The sequence below is a fragment of the Neodiprion virginianus genome, chromosome 2 (assembly GCF_021901495.1).
Source record: "Neodiprion virginianus isolate iyNeoVirg1 chromosome 2, iyNeoVirg1.1, whole genome shotgun sequence".
NCBI classification, from domain to species: domain Eukaryota; kingdom Metazoa; phylum Arthropoda; class Insecta; order Hymenoptera; family Diprionidae; genus Neodiprion; species Neodiprion virginianus.
In genome coordinates, this window is record NC_060878.1 from 7,904,462 (window position 1) to 7,926,251 (window position 21,790).

A 21,790-nucleotide genomic window follows, 5' to 3' on the forward strand; every position below is an offset into this window, starting at 1 on the left:
GCCGAAATTTTACCGCATAAATTAACATTCGGATATCCGTTTCCTGCGATGCTAAACAGCCTTATCGTTTCGCCTTGAAACTATCATTACGTAGAACGTATACATACAGATATACATATATATATTTACCGAGTTATGTGTACCGTGCAGATTACGTGTGACGTATGAAAGAAAAAGAAAATAAGGAAGGACAGTCGTCTGAGCGATGGGATATGTTTTTGAGTATATAAAATGATGTACGTCGAGTCTCGAGACACAGCCAACGGCGCTTTTGAACCGTTCCTTTCAAGTCGGCTAGCCGAAAAGGCTTGTTCATTTCGCGTCAGGCTCGCGGTTTTCTGAGACGCTTTAATGGACCGTCGCGCCCCGAACCATCATCCCCTTCCCACCTTTCTTTCCCCCCGAATCGCGAAAGATGCTCACAACAGGCGTAGGAACGTAGAAAGCAAACGTAGTGTGTCATCAAGGCATAACGCGCGAAACGATATAACCTGGTGAAAAAAAGCTCGCGCGAATAAATTTAACGCTAAATTGAGGTCATCGCAAGAGGAAATTCCTTAACGCGTTAAGGAGTCGATGCTTTTTGGGAATTTTATTAGGAGACAGTAGTGCCCTGCGTTTTTATCGAATTATTTTATTCTTAAGCTACGAAGATCTCTTCGAAAATAATAGTACATTATGTAACAAGGGAATAATCGATTTTTATTCCTCTGTTACGTGTAAGACTTTATTCCCGACTCAACTCGGGCCACGTTATTGACTTGAACGTGTTTTCCTTTCATGTGTAAGTGTGATCTATCAGTCTGAAAGTATAATAACATTGAAAATTTATAATGATACGGAGAGATGTAGTTCAAAATGAAAAAGAAAGAAAGTAAACCAGAAAAACTGAAAAAGGAATTCGCGAGGGAGAAAAGTGCTAGGGAATAATATGCCACTTTCGTCCCGCTTTTCAGGTATAAAAAAAAAGTGAACATTACGATTGAGTCGGGAATAAACAAAAAATAGATACTCGTACTTGCCGGATTGTAAACAAAAGCTTGGATATCGATTCTTCGTTTCGAGTCCCTTGAAGATGGTCGAAAATCTATTCATTCGTGCCTTCTTCTTTTGGTGAAATAAAATCACAGCAAAGCGGGGAGGGCGGAAGGCACAGAGTGAGAACAAGACGATAAGGAGAATCTGGAGAGAGCTCCTCAACCTTGGGGTATGCTGCACATAATATGATCGCCGAGGTGTGGAGTTGAAAAGCTCATTGCTCGTGTTCCTCGCCTCAATTCTCGCTGCGGATTCTGAAGAACAATCGGGCGTTGGGTTCATTCGGAGCTTTTCGAGTGCGGTTGATGCGTGAAATTTCACTCCCCCGAGACTCGACCCTCGATTTCGTCCCGCGCAGTGGTCCGAGCTCCTGGTTTTTCCTCGTGCCTTTTATTTCGAACTTCAATATTATTATGTTATCTACAAAGCTGGAGAATAAAAGGGCTTTATGCCCTGTGCCGCGATATTTAAAAAGAGGGGCGAGAAACGGAACGAAAACAAGCGGCTTTGGACTGGCCACGAGCCAGCCCTCGTACTTACCGTTTTTCTCCCACTGCTGGTTTCAAGTTCATAGAAAAAAAATAAGAAGAATATCCATTCTAATTCCGAACTACAAATTCAGATTTGTGATTAACGATTTAAAGCCCTCAGATACCATATTACGTGAAAATATGACGATTTTTTTTATTTTGCATCACTGTAATGGATCCGCAATTACAAATTTTGGAGGTCTGAACTTGGATTCGTAGTTACCGACCCAAAAAACCTCACCGTACCAATTTTTATTCAAATCCATTCATCCATTCTCAAGATATCGTCATGTTTATTTGATTTCTTTGGAATCTTGTTACTTGAATAATTGAAAAAGTACCGAACGGATCAAGGCCAAAATCTAAACAGTTCCAAGTTTTGAAAAACCGCGTAGATTGAGACCAAAATCATTGAAATCTGCTAACTCGTTTCTCGAGATATCGTCGGACAAAAATTTTTATCACATACGTACACACACCCAGACGTCCATCTGATAATCACTGGAGATGATTCTCTAAACTTCAAAATATGGACATCTAATGAAAACTCAACTTTTGATTTTCGGGATGATTATAATAACTTCTATTTTTCTCTGAAAATAGAGAAACCGAAAGAAAAAAAAGAAAAACAGTACCAAACCGTTAAAGAAAACCGATTCTTTTCCTGATTTCAGCGTTTGCGGAATCCAGCACTTCCAACGCGCAGGGCACAGACACCTCAACCTCTTTCAGAGTACCTACTACGTCGTCGTGACATTTTCAACTGTCGGCTACGGCGATTTCGTACCCGACATCTGGCCATCTCAACTCTACATGGTCATCATGATCTGCGTCGCCCTTATCGTACTTCCGACTCAGGTAAGTCGATTCTTTATTGAATTTTTTTTAAAACAAAACAATTTCAAATCCTTTGGAACGATCGGAGCTTTTTGCGAGAATCTTGGAAATAGCCGGGTACAGGCTGGACGGGAATTTAAAAACGGCAATCCTTACGTCTGCATTCATATTTTTTTACCTCGCTTTTTACCAAACGACGAACAATCTTACGCCACCGAATTTTTATCGACCAAGTTTTTATGAACCGCCCAGTTTCGGACACGAATATTGAGAGATCCTTCGATCTTGAATATAAAACGTCGGTGCGCCCAAAGCAGGACAGACGAATGACTCCAGTGCCTACATTTTACAACGATTAAAGTGTTATTTGTTACAGTTTTAATTCAGAGAATTTCAATCAGCATTGGTATTATCGTAATGTTGTTGGAATTGGGAGAAATTTTTGTTACAAGTAATTATTTAGCGTAAGTCAATAATACATTTTCTGGTTAGTGCGACATTGAATCTGTTTCTTCGATTTACTGTATTTTATCACTTAAATAAGGCTTTAACGTCAATTTATTGCCGTGTCAATATCAAATTACCGCAGAAGTTACAAGAAAATATATTACGAGTGACCATAACGCGATTGAAAGGCCGTAGAGATAATCTTTTTCGGTACGAAATCCGATTCATTAAATCCCTAGATAGTGTACAGGCGAGGGGAATTATTCCCTTATTCGGGTCAACGGAGTGAAACTTTGATGATCATCGCCATCGGCACGCGTAAACGGCAAATAGCAATATCCGTCGAAATTTTCGTTAACCGCTAGGTGCAACCCCGCACAAAATCCCCCTAAATTATACACACGTAACAAAGGTATGCGTGCACAGTGAAAAGTTATCCTATACGAAAATATAGACGGGATCAGAGGGCTGACCAAACCGTCTATTTTAAACAATGAAATATTCTCTTTTCAACCGTTTGTCGTGAATCTCAAACGATCCACTCAATAATTTAACTTAATTTTTATTATTAAATTCTGTCGATGAATAAAATGATTCAACAAAAGCAAATTTAACGTTACGTTTCTCTGATGATCTAATGACATTTTAACAGACGTATCGTAGATTATGAAAAATAATAGCGCTTTTGGCTGACATTAATGGATTTCAGTATTGTGTAAACTGCAATATTGTACCTGAAACTTTTCAATCGGTAATTTGATCAACGGTTTGCGAAAATTCTGCACTTAATATACATTCGGTAGAGTTCAACACTGTACGCGTGTTTTCTATCAAAGAATTGACGCAGAACCTGTGAAATGTGTACATGGAGTATAAACATTGGGAACGCGTTAATTTCAATGACATTGAAGATAAAAACGTCCTAACTGTAGCTGAACTTTCGTTATGTCTGACGTGGCTAACGACCTTTCCATAAAAATACCTATAACCATGGGGACAAAATCGATTTTACACCTGGGAAGATTCCCTCGGCAGATAGACTAACACACCATCGCATTACTGTCATTCCATCCTTCATTCTCGATGCCATTGTTCCATCATCGTTATATCAGCATAATAACCAATACTTTTGCGTTTATCAATCAATCACCTTTGCCTGTTCAGGAAATTTTTCGGAGAATAGAAAGCAAATTTCAGGCGCTTGCATCTCCGGCTTTCACCAAAGGCGGTGGTCTAATTTTGACTACGTAATTGAAGGCTATATTATTATTATTCCACTCCAGAGACAACGAGGCTTGCCCCCGATTCCAATTGTTCTATTCTTATTTTTTCCATCCTATTTTCAACCGAGCTCTGCGATTGTTTGACAGTGAATTATATTGAATGTATGTATAATACGAGAGGAGAACGTGTGATATTCAAGACTTGGTTAATCCACGTTTAGTAAAAAATGAATAAATACGGATAGGTATTTTTCTAAATATCCAATGTATACTCCGAACGGACGATTTGAAATAATTGAATATTAAATATCTTCTTTATTTGATGCAAAAAAAAAAGAAAAAAAAGAAAACTCGCAGTGATACGGGATTATTCAAACAGATTGAATTATTGTGTAATTTGGATAATTCGAGTGGCCTCAATTCATTGCCAAATTTACTCGATCAATTTAATTTCTATATCTTCTCACCTTGCTCGATTCCTGACAGACAATGCTGGTTCCTTAAATATTTCCACGCTAATGCCGTAGAATAAATCTAGGCGGCCGTTGTTAACTCTTGACCTGTCGATAGTTCGAGCAACTGGCCTTCACGTGGATGGAGAGACAAAAACTCGGGGGTTCCTATTCATCGCATAGAGCTCAAAGCGAAAAGCATGTGGTCGTATGCAGCACGACATTGCAGGCCGATACGATAATGGATTTTTTGAACGAATTTTACGCCCATCCGCTGCTACAGGTGAGTTTTATAAGGATTCACAACATGAGCCTATCACCGGGCGAAATCGTCGTCAGTGTAACAGTAATTGTCTGAAGTAACAGAATCTTTCTAACGGATTCTCATCCGCTTGATTTAAACAAACCATTGACACCTCCAGGACTACTACGTCGTTCTTCTCTCCCCTATGGAGCTCGATACCACGATGAGGATGATCCTACAAGTGCCGATTTGGGCACAGAGAGTAATTTACATCCAAGGCTCGTGTCTGAAGGACGGAGACCTTGCCAGGGCTCGAATGAACGAGGCTGAAGCATGCTTCGTTCTGGCGGCTCGAAACTACGCCGACAAAACTGCTGCTGACGAGCACACGATACTCAGGTAAACGATACAAGGAATTTCCAAAAATAGTGTTGTAAATAACCTTCCCAACACCGGAAATATGTGCCGGAAAGATATTCTGAATACTAGTAGGGATACGAGCCCTGTTCTAGATACAGATTCCCTTACTGACGTTTACCACCACTTAGCCAAGACGCAAACCTTTTTCTAGAATGTTCGACGACGAGGGATATCCCCACTCTGATCAACTTAAACTCTAAAAAAAAGGTTCGTGTCTTGGCCAAGTGGCGGTAAGTGTCGGTATGGGAATCTGTATCCAAAACTGGCCTGGTATTCCTACTAATAAAATTGTTGGAACAAGCTGCGTTCATTACCCGGGATTTTTGTTGGTCCATAGCTTTGGATAAGACTGACACGCTCATTGCGGTGCGTCAAGTCTTCATTTGGCCATTTCAATTTCACAGGTCATGGGCGGTGAAAGACTTCGCACCGGCGGTTCCGCAATACGTCCAAATTTTTCGTCCGGAGAACAAACTCCATGTAAAATTCGCGGAACACGTCGTGTGCGAGGATGAATTCAAATACGCTCTACTAGCCAACAATTGTACGTGTCCCGGGGCCTCGACACTCGTCACATTGCTGCTTCATACTTCCAGGGGACAGTGAGTATGATGCGAACGAGCATGGAGATGCGGAGGAAAAATTATGACTGTTTTTATTTCGTCACATTGTCGCGTAGTTCGGTTGATGATTGGAAAATTTTTGTACGGCTACACTCGGACTTGTTTCAGAGAAGGCCAACAATCGCAAGAAGAATGGCACAGGCTATACGGAAAGTGTTCCGGTAACGAAATATATCACATTATTCTTGGGGACAGCAGGTTTTTCGGCGAATACGAGGGTAAATCGTTCACCTACGCGTCCTTTCATAGTCATAGAAAATACGGGGTTGCATTGGTCGCTGTTCGCCCTGCCGAACTGCCGGAGTTCTACGAGGACACGATTTTGCTTAATCCAGGTGATACTCCAATCCCATGAAACGAAATCGTACAATTTGTGTAGAAATTTTCAAAATACATGGTTATCGACGATCGGAAAATTACCGAGCATTTCATACGAGCAAGTGCGATGTGTATTGACGTCTGCAACATTCGTCGTAACAGGCCCACGCCACATAATGAAGAAGACAGACACCTGCTACTACATGAGTATAACGAAAGAAGAAAACTCTGCCTTCGTTGTGGCGAATCATCAGAGCGGACTGATATCGGAGCCAAACCAAGTCGTCGTTGAGACGAAGGCGGACACTCCAGCACCTGCCGGAAATGTCGGAAGTGGCGGCGCGACGAGGGGCGGGGACGCGATAACAACTGCATCTTCACAAGGAGGGAATGGTACTGCAATGAACGTCGGTCCAGAGGATCACACTCACCGCCATCACAACAGTTCTAACACGCTGAGTGAAGTACCCAAGGCCTGCACTGGAAACCAGGTGGAGGGCAAAGGCCAAGCTCCGAGCCTGGCCTCAATGCCTCCCCAGGTTATCTTGCAGGTCCCCCTTAGCACGCCTACACTTCACCAACACCTCAACCTACTCGCATCCGATGTCCACCGTGAGTGTTGCATGCGCCTCTGCTTTCGTTTCACTTATCGCTATACGAACCACCCACATTCTGCCTTAGATTTTCTCATCGGCATGAACTCCGTTCGTAGGTTCGAGGTGGCGATCTGCCAGGTGAAAGAATCGACCAAAATCTAACTACTGTGGAATCGTTCTTGTTATCTACTCGGAAATTAAATTTCAGATATTAGTCGAGTGACAACCATTGACCGAACCGATTTTTTTATCACAGTGTACATACGGAGTGAAAAGTCGTGGATATACTGTTTCGGTACATCGATCGTCAAGAGTCGTCAATTGTCCTTTGTTCGTAAAAAATCCTGACTTTCCAGTATCGAGAACGTTTTAGTAACACTTTAGATGTAGAAATCGAATTGGGGGACATGTTGACATAGAAGAATTATGGGTAAAAGGTATAGATCGATTAATTGCCCAATGAACCTTAGTCGTTTTATTCAAACAACAAGCAAAAACATACGATACATCCTTGAAATCTACTCGTTATTCCATAGATAAGCACACTCTTCAGGTCGGTCGATTAGTTCAGCTTATCACGGCGGTCAAGTACCAATTGACAATAAGTGACAAAAGGATATTTTGATATTATTCTCTAAAGCGGAATAATTATTTTGCAGATTTAATCTGTGCATCATAATTGAAATTGGTACTGCATTGACAGCTGGTGCGTTCCCGTCTAATTCATACATCATTCAAAGAGGATCATCTACATGTGTATGTGTATCTACAAGGACATTGGAATGTATCTGTTCGTAGCTTTAAGGTCCACATACTTTTCATTCGTATGTGTAACTAATTTGAATGTTGATGTTGTACAGGATATTATTGTCAACTCTCTATATAGTAATACGAACCTTATATGTACGTGTAGTATAAAGAAAAAAAAAAAAAAAAGAATTGAAGAAATTCGTATCAATCACAAATGAATACATATATCGCCCGAAAACTATGCATATTTAGATGTTGCTTTACATGTTTGCTGAGCCCTGGAATGTATTAAAAAATATACAACAAACTCGCATCCACTACTATCAACATCCTACATAATATGCTATACATATCATTACAAAGATCTCACGCCATAAAATGAATGTAACGAAATAATCGTGCTTTTTTACAATTATAGATTTATCGTTTTCCCAAACGATTCTTGCACATGCACCCTTGTGCATCATCAATGCATAAAATGCAATCTATTGCGGTCGATATTTGCAAATTTCAACAATTTTTTTCTTCCCCATATCGACTATTCAGATCCACTCTGAAGCAATAAACCACTCATTGTTTTTAACAAGATTGTATCTAACAAAGAATTCTTTTTTTCATCTCAACGTTAACATGGGTACCTATGCATATTCATACCGTAATATCAATAATGATACAAACGCAGACACTCACATAACACACTCATCATTTATAACATTTTATGGCGAAGATTTTGGTTAATTAAATCTTGGCAAACTTGATATTAACGAATGCTCTTGATTGTACTCTAGCTATGTACCTCGATCCTGGAGGCATGGGGGACTCGCGACAGTGTCTGAAAGAAGGTGGATCGACCCCGCAAACGCCGATAACTGGAAATCATTTGGATGTACCAAGATCCGTCGACCCTAATCCTAATCTCCTCAGTCCGGAAATACTAACGCAGAGAAGAGGTCGGTACTGAGATATCATTAGAACGTTTCTAATTGGCAGGGTACATATAATGACGTTTTGATACGACACCTCAGGGAGCCGACGACCCAGCATATTGCCTGTACCGGATATGCTGACAAGTTCAACGTTGCATCTTCCCGGTCAAGAATCATTGGATCACGAAGGTGACGAATCCGAAGATGAGATGGACGACGATGTTCCATGGAGATCGCCTAGTGAAAAAATTGCGTAAGTAATTTTTCTCAGGTACTATCTGCTCTGAATTGTATCATTTTATTCGATAATGTGGCATCAAATTCTTCGTTTTTATGTTGTTGAAAAGTTGAGTTTCATAAATATTACTGCACATAGAATCGACTAGTCTTCAGGATTGAGAAATGCACTTGTCCAAATGCTATCTAGAATATAAGGTGACTATTTTAAGTTATCATACAACAACCTGCAAAAGTTTAATACTCGAACTTGGAAAACGGTGATACGGATCGTTAGCTTTGCTAGTCAATCTTTTTATTACCACGAGTCTTCTCTACTTGCAAATTCTATCTCTGGCTTGAAACAGGCTAAACCATCCACCGTCTTTCGTAGACAATTACCGCAAGCGTTTCGACTCTTTTTCGTTACGATTGTATACTTATTGTACCATTTCCAGTATCTCTTATTAAAGACTGTAACTGATTCTTTGACTTTTCGAAATATTTCACGTCCTGCAAATGCATACATGCACTCTGTTGTGCACGCAAGCATGAATGAACGCCTAATTGTGATATCTTCTATTATCTGTACAATAAACAATTTTAGAAATTTCGTGAAACACCAAGCCGTGACATTGTCGTAGTTCAATCAAGAATGACGGTAATTGTTTCAATTTAAGAACAGAGTAAAGATCTTTTCTTTACCATAAATATTCCTCTTTTGTCTAGGACTACGAATTAACGCCGCGAATCACTTTTAGTAACGTAGTTATACATGTACCAAAATTTTTTACTTCCAGTTAGATAGATAGGATGGTCAAGTTCACAAAGTCTAGTTAAGAATTTTAAAACACGCAATATCTTCTAGAAGTGTATACGTATCAACTCAACACCGTATCTTATAATTCTTGTCACATCCATTTCCATCATGACCCACACATCCTTCGCACACCGATTAATCCTTCCGATATCTTGATGTCTATCGATGTGCTGTTGCATTGCTGTTTGATGCTGTCCTGCCTGACACCTTATAACCCTGTGGATGTTTTGATGTCTTCCCTGCATCACCTTTGTGTGCGACTTGTCGCACTTTATCTACATTGCATTACCACAATTCGGCAACCACAGCCTCAGAGGGTAAGTTCTGAACTTCATAATTATTAAAAAATTTTGGTAATCGTACAAGATTCACTATTGCTGTAATATTGAATAAAAAGTTTGATTCAAACGAGCATTAATAACTTTAGAATGAAACTTAATTATCGAACTGATCTAAAGTGTAGATATTACTAACCGTGTTACACTCGCGTTAACTCACAGTTTACTCTGCGATATGTTGGTCTCGATTCAATGACACAATTATTATTACACCATTTCTTTGATATTGCACGCACGCTGTATTTGAGATTATCTGCACACAACTATTTCGCATCGACATGTAAGAGCCAGTAAACACCGCGTGTCTGAGCGTTGAATTTATGAGGTACATTTGCAATCTGTTTCAAACCTCCTAATCGAATCTTACTCAAAATAATGTTACAGGATAGTGAAGGGCTTTCCACCAGTGTCACCGTTTATAGGTGTCTCTCCGACCCTGTGCTACCTTCTCAAAGAGAAAAAGCCACTCTGTTGTTTACAACTTGCACAGGTATGATCAAATTACTTACTACTGAAATGTTTTACCCGAACTGAACCTCGTGTATATTGATATAAAGAATTGACTGAAGGTGTGAAATTAATTTCAGGTCTGTGAACATTGTTCATATCGAAACGCAAAAGAATATAACTGGCAGAATAAAACAATTATATTAGCGGCAGATTATGCCAGCAATGGAATATACAATTTCATAATTCCGTTAAGGGCCCATTTTAGGTAAACAGCGATATATTTGTTGCAACCATCCGTTTATTATTGATCGCAGAAATTCTGCAGTAATCGTATCGCGTCCTCTTTCAGATCGAAAACATCGTTGAACCCAATAATTCTGCTTTTGGAAAGGCGGCCGGAAATCGCATTCCTCGATGCGGTATCATATTTTCCACTGATCTACTGGATGTTGGGATCCATCGACTGTTTGGACGACTTGTTGCGAGCGGGTATCACGCTGGCCGAAAATGTTGTAGTTGTAAATAAAGAGCTGAGCAATTCAGCCGAAGAAGATACCCTGGCTGACTGTAACACCATCGTCGCAGTGCAGACAATGTTCAAGTAAAGATAGTACTTACTCCTCGATATGAACTTGAAAGATCACTTTGCATTGTCGTATGCACAGTGAGATTTATCCCACCACGCAACGAATTTGCTTCAATTGCATTCATTGTCGGTTCTCTTCTTGTGCTTTGACAGATTCTTCCCTAGCATAAAAAGCATAACGGAGCTGTCCCAATCCAGCAACATGAGGTTTATGCAGTTTCGTGCTCACGACAAATATGCCCTTCATCTCAGCAAAATGGAAAAGGTACTCCTCAGTACTACTTCCGGTGACAACTACTCCGATGAGCCTCCGATGGGCTCCCCGGTAACATAATATCACTCACTCTGATCTCTGATATGACTGACTGATTTATTCGCCTAAAAACTGTAAAATTATTACACAAACACACCTCGCTCCGCACTCTAGCCCTACTTTCCTCATTTGCGTTTTCATAAAACCATCCAAAAACAGGTTGTTTGAAGAAAAGAAGTTTCAGATCATCCGTCATCTTCACGGTGATAAATTTTGAAAGAAATTCATGCGTAAAATCAAACGAAAATTCGAGGACTTTGTTTAGAATTTCATAAAACTGAATAAGGAAATTGGAGCTTTGGTGGTTGGCCAATGCAGTGATTAAACTTAATAGAGTTAAAGGCACTAGTTTGGATCGTTGCTTAAATAGACAATTAGATGCTGTTCGCCTTGGTTCTTCTGTTTTATTTTCCATAGTACATACCTAGTTGACAATCTTTGGAATGATATTGAACTACACCGTGTTGTTGACAGAGTAAAAAATTCATAGTGATTATCGGGAAATAGCGTATCGACAATGCAGACGTCAGCTTTACAATTAGACGATGTGAATTAGAAATACATCTCTCTCCATATGCAGATCGAAAAATTGTATTTTACATAGCCTCGTTGGCATAAAGCTCAGATTTTAGAATTTTCTGCAAATAAAGAACACACTTGTGTAAATATGTATGCGTAACTACTCTATACCTGCATTGAAATCTTGACGTGACGAGTTTTTTTTTTTTTGTACAGTAGAAGATTCTGCGTAGTTTTGTGGTGTGTGCTGCTCTGATTTTTACTAGCATGGTACTCCATAAAGTATTCGGTTTCCAGCATTCTCCGATCAACCCATTAAACACTTCTATTATAGATATAATAATTATATGTGAATGAGTACTTTATTAACTAGAAGGACAACAATACTGTTTAACAATATTTTCTATTATCTGAACGTCTCTCATACTATTCTGTTTATATTTCAAGTTATTTTGTCCGATAATTGTTTCTCCATTGATCTATATGATTGATTAATTAGCTGACATTGCGGTGGTAAATTCAATAACTTGAAAATTTTTCATCCTTGAAGCGTGAGTTTTCTTATTGTGCTAACAAGTTCGTTATCTAATATAACTGCATACAATATACATTATTAGAAAAGTTTTACTGGAAATAATTTATAACGATGATAAGGATCATTCGTAAAACACGAGTTTCCAGTTCTATGCTGATACAATATTTTCACTATAATTCTTAGAAAGAAAAAGAACGGGGATCACACATATCGTACATGTTTCGCCTGCCGTTCGCAGCTGGGAGTGTCTTCAGCGCTTCAATGCTCGACACGCTGTTGTATCAAGCTTTCGTCAAAGATTACGTCATCACGTTCGTCAGGCTACTTTTGGGAGTGGATCAGGCACCAGGATCCGGCTTTCTTACCTCTGTAAGCTCTTCACGTTTCATCCAATTGACTCGTGCAATTAAAATTCTATATTTGCATGAAATCTCTTGAAATCTTTGAAATCACCTGAAATTTTGTGTAATTTTTGAAATTTCATGAAAGATTCTGAAATCTCTTGAAATATTTTGATATCTCCGAAATCTTTTAAAATGAATCCCATGAAGTCTCTTATAATCTTTTGGAAGCGTTTAAAGTCCGTTGAAATCTTTTGAAATCTTTGTAATCTTGAAATCAGGTGTACATCAAATTGACGGGTGATTGACCTCTCGTAAAAGTCTAACGCAGTTTTTAGTATGGAGTGAAATTTAATCGGTTCCAGTGATCAACGATTATTTCGTGAAAATTACCATAATTCATATTCGTTTATTATCGCTCATTCTCCTGATTAATTTAATTACTGTGATCTAGATGAGGATAGCAAAGGATGACATGTGGATCAGAACTTACGGTCGTCTGTACCAGAAACTGTGTTCCACGACATGCGAAATACCGATCGGTATTTACAGAACTCAGGATACAACGGCAACAGAAACTTCGCAGGTAATTCGTAAAATTGAGCTGTTAAATGAAATCCTCTTTTAATTGTTATGAAAGACATTTTTAGAAGGCCAAGTGTGAACATTACCTGTGAGTAGCGCATGGCTGGGTTCTTGATCCATTTCGTGCATAAGCATCTCGAAAAGAAATCATTTTATGTCAGCTGTATACAGATCTAAGGTCCATTTGATCATGAAGGTCGTGAAAGAGAATGATCGTGTAACATTAAACCACGGATTATCATTAAAAATCACATACCATTCCTCGTCATGAGAAACAGCTCACACTGTAAAGACAGTTGTACGTCCGAAACTCTTGCAATTGCATGCAATAATTCCTGTTAACAATCGTACAGCAATCATAGTAACGGGCCCTATACAGAGACTATCCTAATCAATCCTAAACACTACTTGGACGAATGTATTTTACCATAATTATGTTGAGCATGGAATGTGAAGAAAAAAATTTTTTTTATCTTTACAAAGAAAATTCGTGGAGGCAAGCGGAAACTCGTATGAACAAACCGTGGTTCTTCGACTTCTGGTCGCGATAAAAACCTCCAAGAACTGTAAAATCGCGGGATATTACAGGACTAATTATAAACACTGGTAACTGCGACTTCAACCCCGTGTACGCCGTTTATATGTTGCTGAGAGTGGCTGGTTTGTAGTAAGGGTAGAATTGCTTGTCATTCAACAGGCTGACTCAGACGCAGAGAGCGACACTGGCGTTGGGGTAACATATAAAGCCCGATATTCAGCCGCTGCATCTTGCTTAGCTAATTGCGCTACACGTGACAAAGGTGCCTCTGCCGTGAGTATTGATGTGGTTTCTTTTTTTTTTCCTTCTCTTGGTCCGCACACCATTTCTCACCACAATTTGAAAGCACGCGCCTTTGTGCACGTCAAAGTTTTTCACTTGTTATCCGCATAAGTCGGATGCTTTGCATGTTGTCCGCAATCCGCGTCATGCGAAAGGCAGACCAACCGATGTCGTTATATTTTATCACAGTCTCGTCAACATAGAGGCAGTTGTTTACCTGTAGTTAATAACTATATGTTACGTAGTATTCATCGCTATTTTGGGTTGGCTACTTTAGCAGCTTACATTGGGCTTCGAGGTATTTGAAAAAAAAGCAAATAACTTCTCAGTGTTTGTAAATATCAATATTTAAACATTATTTTCGTATATTTAATGAATAGTCTCCAAGTGATTTAAGGCACATATAATATATCTACTTAAAACTTATCTTTTAGTAAAAAAATTTGAAAAGGGTAATTCGATCGGATTATTATTTCCACGCCACTGTTCTGATGCTATACGTATATTGTACTAGTGACGTACTTTGTAACACTGCGATGCACCGCTTTATATAAATACTGCTGTTATACATGCAATATAAGTATCGAATTCCTAAAGACCGAATGGTTTATCGTTTCCTAAGATTTAACGCGCATGCGCTAGAATCTGAGAGCGGCTGTTTGCCAGGGCAACCAACTGTATCTAACCTCAAAAATTTTGACAGTTGCGAATTGAGCACAGCTGTAAAAAATTTTAAGGTCAGAGACAGTTGGTTGCCATGGCAAACATTGAGTTTTAGCAGACGACGTACAATGCAGTCGATAGGATTTCACTTTGTATACGTACAGTGGAAAACGTTAGTAGCCTCGCATATCGTGACGCAAGAAATTATTGGTTTTTTCAGTACTCGGTAAGCCTTGGGGACGAAGCACGAGACAACCACGCCCAACAAATAGAACGAGCGGAGATAGCGAACCTGGTGCGATCGAGAATGGAATCCCTGAATCTACCCGTCGCTGACTACGACGACGTGTCGGAGAAACGAAACTCGCTATCTTATGTGATAATCAACCCTAGCTGTGACTTGAAACTAGAAGAAGGGGATATAGTGTATTTAGTGCGCCCCAGTCCGTTCTCCGCCCAAAAGACATTCGAGAGACACAATTCTAGGCGGAAAAGTAACATTAGCTTCTGCTCTGCTCAACTGGTCGCCCAGATGAGCGCAGCGGTTGCCTCGGCAGGAATTGGTGGCGGCCCTGGGAGCCGGCGAGGTTCGGGGATTGGGTTGGCTAGAGCGCCACCTCTTGGAAATACCAAATCAAATTCTCTCTCTTTACCGGACAGTCCCACTGTAGCCGGTCAGCTCCGGGGCCGTTCTAATTCGTTGAGGGTAGTCGATGACATTTTACTCCGACGAAGCAATTCTCTCAGACAAGGTCTGACGACCAGACGGAAAAGTAGCCTCGAAGACATAGGTCTGGGCGCCCTGTCTCACCCTTCGAATCACAATCCAATTAAAATTGCTCTGAACGGCTCTATCGGCTTAGAGGTCACTCCGCCGGAAGAGGGAACTCCCGGAGGTGGCGCTAGTAACACCGGAATCCTCGATGTAGGACTGCCTTCCCTGTCAGCGATGGGGGGCAGTTTGGGCCCCTCGCTTGGTGCCGGCCTCGGTGGCTCCCTGGGAGGTCTTTACGATCCACCATCGATCCAGAGTCCGATGGGACCTCCGATGCAAATTCAAGGGAGTTCGCAGGACCCCCAACACATCCAGGGGACGATAGTATGATACAACCTTATGTGGGGACGCCGACTCTCTAGCGTAGTTCGGAATAAATGGCTATAACGTTCCCACATAGGCAACAAATTCTATCCGCACAACGTACGAGTTTCAAAGTTTTAACTCTCATGGCGCGGAAGAGTAACAAGCAAAGTTGGACGCGTTAGAAAATATCGATTTTTTTCGAGACACGTGAAATCGATTTGGCTAGCCGAAATAATAATGGATACTAGCCTGAATCGTTACAACCAAGACTTACTCCGACGTAATTGTGCTAGGGGAGCATACATCTTGAAATGTGAAATAAAATTAATAGAAAATACATCGAATCACGGCACAGATCGTGATGCGATGTGTTTAACATATGGCTTAGAGAGCTACGACTTAAAGCTTATAATATTTATTTCTTTTTTTCCTGACAATAACACAATAAGGCGAAAAGGGTAAACAATTATCGAGCTACGATAATGAAATAGAAACTCTCAACTCTGGGAAAGAAGATTCTCTGAAGCACTCTTTGAAATGAATTTCTGCATTAGGGAAAACGGATTGTATGACTTTATTTTTACCTTTTTCACATACATCGAATAACATTAAATCGCTTCGTTGCAAATGGTTTCGCAAAATTATATAGAAATTCAGAAACACCCGAAATAAATTGGCCAGCAACAGAAAATATCCGACAATAAGTATATTTCGCGTATACTGACTTTTGCAAAGAAAAAAACTTTCCCTTCGACTTTCAGACGCGTATTGTACGGAAAATATTGCTGAGAAAGTACAAAATTTCCGCAATGATTCAAAATGGGTATTCAGAGAAATGTTTTTACCATTAAAACACTGGGATGTTTATTGCATCATGCCGATAAACTAAATTTCTAAACACGTCTCAGAGTTTTGAACGTTTTATGATTCCTCCTGTGAACTCCCTCGAAAAGCTGCCAATTTCTATGCAGGTACTGTTCGTCAAATTTTCATCTATAGCTCAGAGATTACGTATAATTGGCCGGTACCCTTATACCTTCGTTACATTATAAGCTATAAATGATCTGTTAAATTCGGTCGGATATTTACTGCGAGTATCGGTGCACAAGCTGGTTTACCCAGCCCTATTTTATATGGCAAATGTAATACCACAATAACTCGAAATATATTAGATTATTCTAGCACGTAATTCCATTAGACGTACAACTATATTAAGAAGACTCCACGACTTGATCATTTTTATACTATGAGAATAGAAGAGTGTGACCATGTAATTCATATCATGAGAGGATAGAATTAATATATATAATACGCTATGTCTACACGTACGTTACTGTATTGAAAAAGAAATATGGTGTTATTTTTTTTTTTCTTACCCAACTTTCAAATCTCTTTCGTCCAATTTCGTATTGAACATATTCGGAAATCCGGATTAATGTACGCGGAATTTGACTTGTTTGTGAAAATACGTACAATTCCAAAGTACAACAGACTGGCGATTCGCGAGTTAATTATTCAAGCGGAATGAAACGGTGAAATGATTGAGATCCACTTGAAAATTTTCTCTTGAACTTGAAATTTCCGGACTTCCAGGGCTAATTTTCAAATCCTGTCGGTTGAAATTGATCCTCTGGATAATCTTGGAGGATGAATTTTAACTGAAAGCAAAGAAGAAACGGCCCTCGATCCTTGAGCTTTCAACAAGAGGTTTCGTAGATGGGAAAGAAATAGAAATGATACTAATCTTTTATAAACTCTCTAAGACAGTTGTAGGCGAATATATATTTATAGAATCTATTAGAATTTTGCAAGCTTTTTAGAACGAGTTAATAAATTACGATGAAAATGTTAAGTGAAAGAGAACAAGTGATGTATAATTATGGAATGTGGTCTGATTGGACTTGAGTAAGAAAAATTTGGCTGCTCTTTTCAAAAAGAATTGTAATTAAGAAATAACATATTATAAAATTTATTACTCGAAACGCGCGAGAAGAAGTATAATATTAGCTTAGATAGATGATATGTTTATATTTTATTTTTGTATTTATCGGTATGAGTATTATAGGTCATGACCACGACTGTCAGACTTGATAATGCAGAGGCGTTCTCAACTGATTTTATACTCGGCCATATTTATCTCCAAATTAGGGTATAACAACTTATACATGTAAAGATTTTTTATCAATAAACTCCGTGGGGAGCGTCTCTGCGATTGGCAAGGGCCGTAACATTGATATTCACGATTACTTGTATTGTTTTGTAAAGCTAAGTGTCAAGGGAAAATTGGCACGCACAGCATCATGGAAATTCAACTCGATTTTGCTGGTATAAATAGCATCGTAAAATTGTCATAACCGGAACGAAATCGCCATCACGTTTTTACCAAATAATACAATGAAAGGAAAAGAAAATCGTAAGGGGCCATTTCCATTCTGCTTAGATGTTATGTATATTATACACATAGACAACCGATTGCAAATTCAGTCTCTACATAAAATACAGTACGGCATATATAATATATAAAGTATAAATTATACCGAGACATTCCAACACTCCTATTATGTGCATTTCCAATATATTATATACCTATAATTGACTTACTGCATGCGCATGAAAAATATTGACGGTTATTTAATATTTGTGAGAAAAATTTTGCTTCGAAAGTTTAACGAACATACGTACAATATTCATATAGATACACAGCATGTACACGTGTTATAATATATACGTGTAACATGTTGACCGACTTGTTAGAATGTGTTTTACCTTAATTACACATATCCAGGTAGCACTCGTGACTTGAGATGCTTATTATTTCTTACCTATATCTCAGGTCGATATAAAATCAACGGAAATAAATAAATTGAATTATAAGGGTAAAAAATCGTAAAGTCATGACTTTTCATCTAAGCTTCGAAATCACTATGAATAAATTAAAAATTAATGCAGAGATCGAGCAAAAAAACTTTTGCTTTGTTATTTGAATTTCAAATTTCCCCTTGACCATAATTATTCAATGACGATAATTCACGATCAACTTTTATCGGCATATAATATGGTCAACTACTGTTCATATTTTTTTTTTCTTTTTCAGTGGCAATCATTCATCTCTGTGCTACTTGGGTATGCTATCCTAGGATTGCAACAGACATTTCTAAATCGTCAGAAGAGCCCAGATTAGCTAACGAATTTAATGTAAACTGTGTTTTGTGAAACCAAAATCAATCGCACATTTTCCCTCGTTTATTCAAAGATTCAGGATAATCGTGATATAAGAGATATTAATCACAACATTCCCAATTTATTTCTGACAATCCGCGATGTTTATACAATTACTTACATCCTTGCCAAATGGAAAATAAAAGGTACGCGAATAAACACTTTCCGCACCGGAAACAATCTGCTTAAAGCCAATGGCATTATGCTGGCTCACTGTGACCAATTTACAAAGTATAATTCTTCGTAATTCATCGTTATGTGTAGGCCCTGACAATAGACAAACATTCTCGGCAATTGACGATTACACACTTACCGTAAGCTTGTGTAGAGAAACTCAATCTGAGCACGAAACTCAATACTATCTATCGTCAGAGCCTAAACATGAAGTTATAATTTTTATACAATTACATTTTCAAACATTGACAACATGTATTATATACATATTATATTGAATTATATTATATTATTATCATACGTAAGAAAGAGTATTATTGAACAAAGTTATTTATAATTATAACATATAGTTAATATGTATTTTCTTGGTAATCCAGAGGAATAAATAATAATTTACTGTTGACGTTATAGTATTTAACGCGTTATAAAAAACGCTTCATTACCGTGTTTGAAAACATGGAAAAATTTTTCATTCAAATAACAGTGCAAAAACAATACGACGGAAATTGAAACTTTTTTGTTTTTCTAGATCCAGGTTTAAGCATTATTTCATTTATTACTTACTTTACCATTCAAAGATTGCAGCAATCGGTCAGTTTAATCGTTGAATGTCACCAATGGTTCAAATTTGAACCAACGATGGTTTTCAGCGCTATGGTACGTATGATGAAATACATTTTGTCGTATCGTTACTATTTGATTCCTGACGTTCCTTTCAGCTAATGAAACAGTTCAATGGAGTTGAAACAGACCCAGTATAGTCGAGTTGAAGCTATGTTGGGTTTCGTTCAAAAAGTGTAAGAACTTCAGCGTTAATTTCAACGATAAGGAAGTTTGTTCGATGTACACATGCAGCGGATATTAAATTGTTATACCTTTCCTAGCTAATAAATATCTTGACATTAGTCAAATTAATGAAATACGTTTGTTTTGTCTATTTTGATGGTTAATTAAAATTGTTTATCGTCGATTACATAAAATGAGTATGTAATACCTTTTTGGTAAATCACAGTTAAAATCAATTACATTTAAATTCAAACTTGAATTACTTTAAATAATAGACAAGTTCATGTGGCACCTAACAGTGAGACTGCAAATGTACCTTTTCTTAGCTTATATTCGAAGAGGAAATTCAGTTGCCACTGAAATGTGACATTGATTGTACCCTATTTTTGAGTTTTTAAACCACACTTAATAGAAAAAATCTCGCGAAACCAAGTATACTGTCATCAAAGTTATATTTCAACTGGGGTGCCAAATATTTAGGATGGAGTATGTCGCGGGGAATTGATGAAATTCTAAGATCGTTATACTTCAGAGTTCAAAAAAAATCCTGAAGTAAACCTTACCGTAGACGAATTGTATTGAAGCGTAACAGATCCATAATGTGATCACTGTGTGGATGAAATTGTACATATAGATAATCATTAAGCGTGAAAGTGTGTACGACTCAGAGAATGATCAGTGCTGAATTGTAAACTGAGAGTAATACTGTATCTTGATTTGTACAAATGGTGTCTGAATGGATATGAGGATTCGAATTGAATGATCAGAAACATGACATGAGATTAATTATTAGATAGATGTACTATTCACCGAATCTTTTGTGAAACTGGCATAATAAAAGTTATTCTATTGGCATTATGATTGTAATTACATACACTATCATAAACTTGTATCCTGGCATCCTAAGCACGATAATCGCAACGAACCAAGTGGTGACTGGTGAACTACCACCGTGTCTTCAACACTGTAACATTATACAACAGTAGTGTTGTAGAAACGATCTACCCATTCCAAAGAAGTTTCGAGACCTGTATGACCATGGTACCAACAGCTAGAACAATGAGGAGGGATTTTTGCGTATTTCGTATGTCACTTTGAATTCGCTGCTCGCAGCGTATTCGGACTCCGCCCAATCGCTTTTTCTCGCAAAATTACGTCGGAATAGTGCCAGGAAGAAATTATTCCAGCGATTTTCAGAATCGCGAAAAGTTCTGCCAAAAATGCAATGGGGTTAGCATTGCTTTTTTTTCATTTCTTAGTCGAAAAATTTTTGGTCCCCGATTCGATTCAAATGACCCTTTCCGGACTAATTGGACCCCCAGGAACTCAGAAAACGCAGCGAAAACAGCGTGGGATCAACAGGAGAGAAGTTACGAAGGAAAATGCACCTGCTGAAAAATGTCGAAAACACAGGTTCTCGTTTTTCGGCTGTAACTTTTGACGCGTTGATCGCAGCGTATTGGGACTGCGCCCAATCGATTTCTCTCGCAAAATTACGTCGGAATGGTGCATGAAAGAATTTATTCCAGCACTTTTCGAAATCGCGAAAATTTTCGCCAAAAATGCAAAGGGGTTAGCCTTACTTTTTCTTCATTTTTCGACCAAAAATTTTGGGTCTCCGATTCGATTTATTTGACCTTTTCCTGACCAATTGGACCCTCAGGAACTCAGAAAACGCAGCGCAAAGAGCGTAGGACGAACAGGAGAGAAATGGCGAGCGAAAAAGCACCTGCTGAAAAATGTCGAAAACACAGGTTCTCGTTTTTCGGCTGTAACTTTTGACGCGTTGATCGCAGCGTATTGGGACTGCGCCCAATCGATTTCTCTCGCAAAATTACGTCGGAATGGTGCATGAAAGAATTTATTCCAGCACTTTTCGAAATCGCGAAAATTTTCGCCAAAAATGCAAAGGGGTTAGCCTTACTTTTTCTTCATTTTTC

The 21,790-nt window shown here is 38.7% G+C and overlaps 1 protein-coding gene across 12 annotated transcripts in view; it reads left to right on the plus strand.

Annotated features, from left to right (window-relative positions):
- The window catches only part of LOC124298902 (potassium channel subfamily T member 2), a 170,162-nt gene extending 149,457 nt beyond the window's left edge, over window positions 1-20,705 (plus strand). For 5 of the 12 annotated variants that reach the window (XM_046751537.1, XM_046751527.1, XM_046751529.1 and 2 more), the window contains 17 exons: window positions 2,243-2,426; window positions 4,646-4,810; window positions 4,950-5,170; window positions 5,596-5,793; window positions 5,923-6,149; window positions 6,295-6,744; window positions 8,267-8,428; window positions 8,504-8,657; window positions 9,749-9,757; window positions 10,163-10,268; window positions 10,366-10,493; window positions 10,578-10,829; window positions 10,968-11,139; window positions 12,365-12,550; window positions 12,977-13,108; window positions 13,805-13,918; window positions 14,811-20,705. In XM_046751537.1, the coding sequence (XP_046607493.1) occupies window positions 2,243-2,426; window positions 4,646-4,810; window positions 4,950-5,170; window positions 5,596-5,793; window positions 5,923-6,149; window positions 6,295-6,744; window positions 8,267-8,428; window positions 8,504-8,657; window positions 9,749-9,757; window positions 10,163-10,268; window positions 10,366-10,493; window positions 10,578-10,829; window positions 10,968-11,139; window positions 12,365-12,550; window positions 12,977-13,108; window positions 13,805-13,918; window positions 14,811-15,695 (3,745 nt within the window). In that variant the 3' untranslated portion in view covers window positions 15,696-20,705. The remainder of the gene's footprint in view (window positions 1-2,242; window positions 2,427-4,645; window positions 4,811-4,949; window positions 5,171-5,595; window positions 5,794-5,922; window positions 6,150-6,294; window positions 6,745-8,266; window positions 8,429-8,503; window positions 8,658-9,748; window positions 9,758-10,162; window positions 10,269-10,365; window positions 10,494-10,577; window positions 10,830-10,967; window positions 11,140-12,364; window positions 12,551-12,976; window positions 13,109-13,804; window positions 13,919-14,810) is intronic. The other 7 variants (XM_046751531.1, XM_046751536.1, XM_046751528.1 and 4 more) reach the window with 7 other exon arrangements.
- The last annotated feature ends 1,085 nt before the right edge of the window (window positions 20,706-21,790 follow it).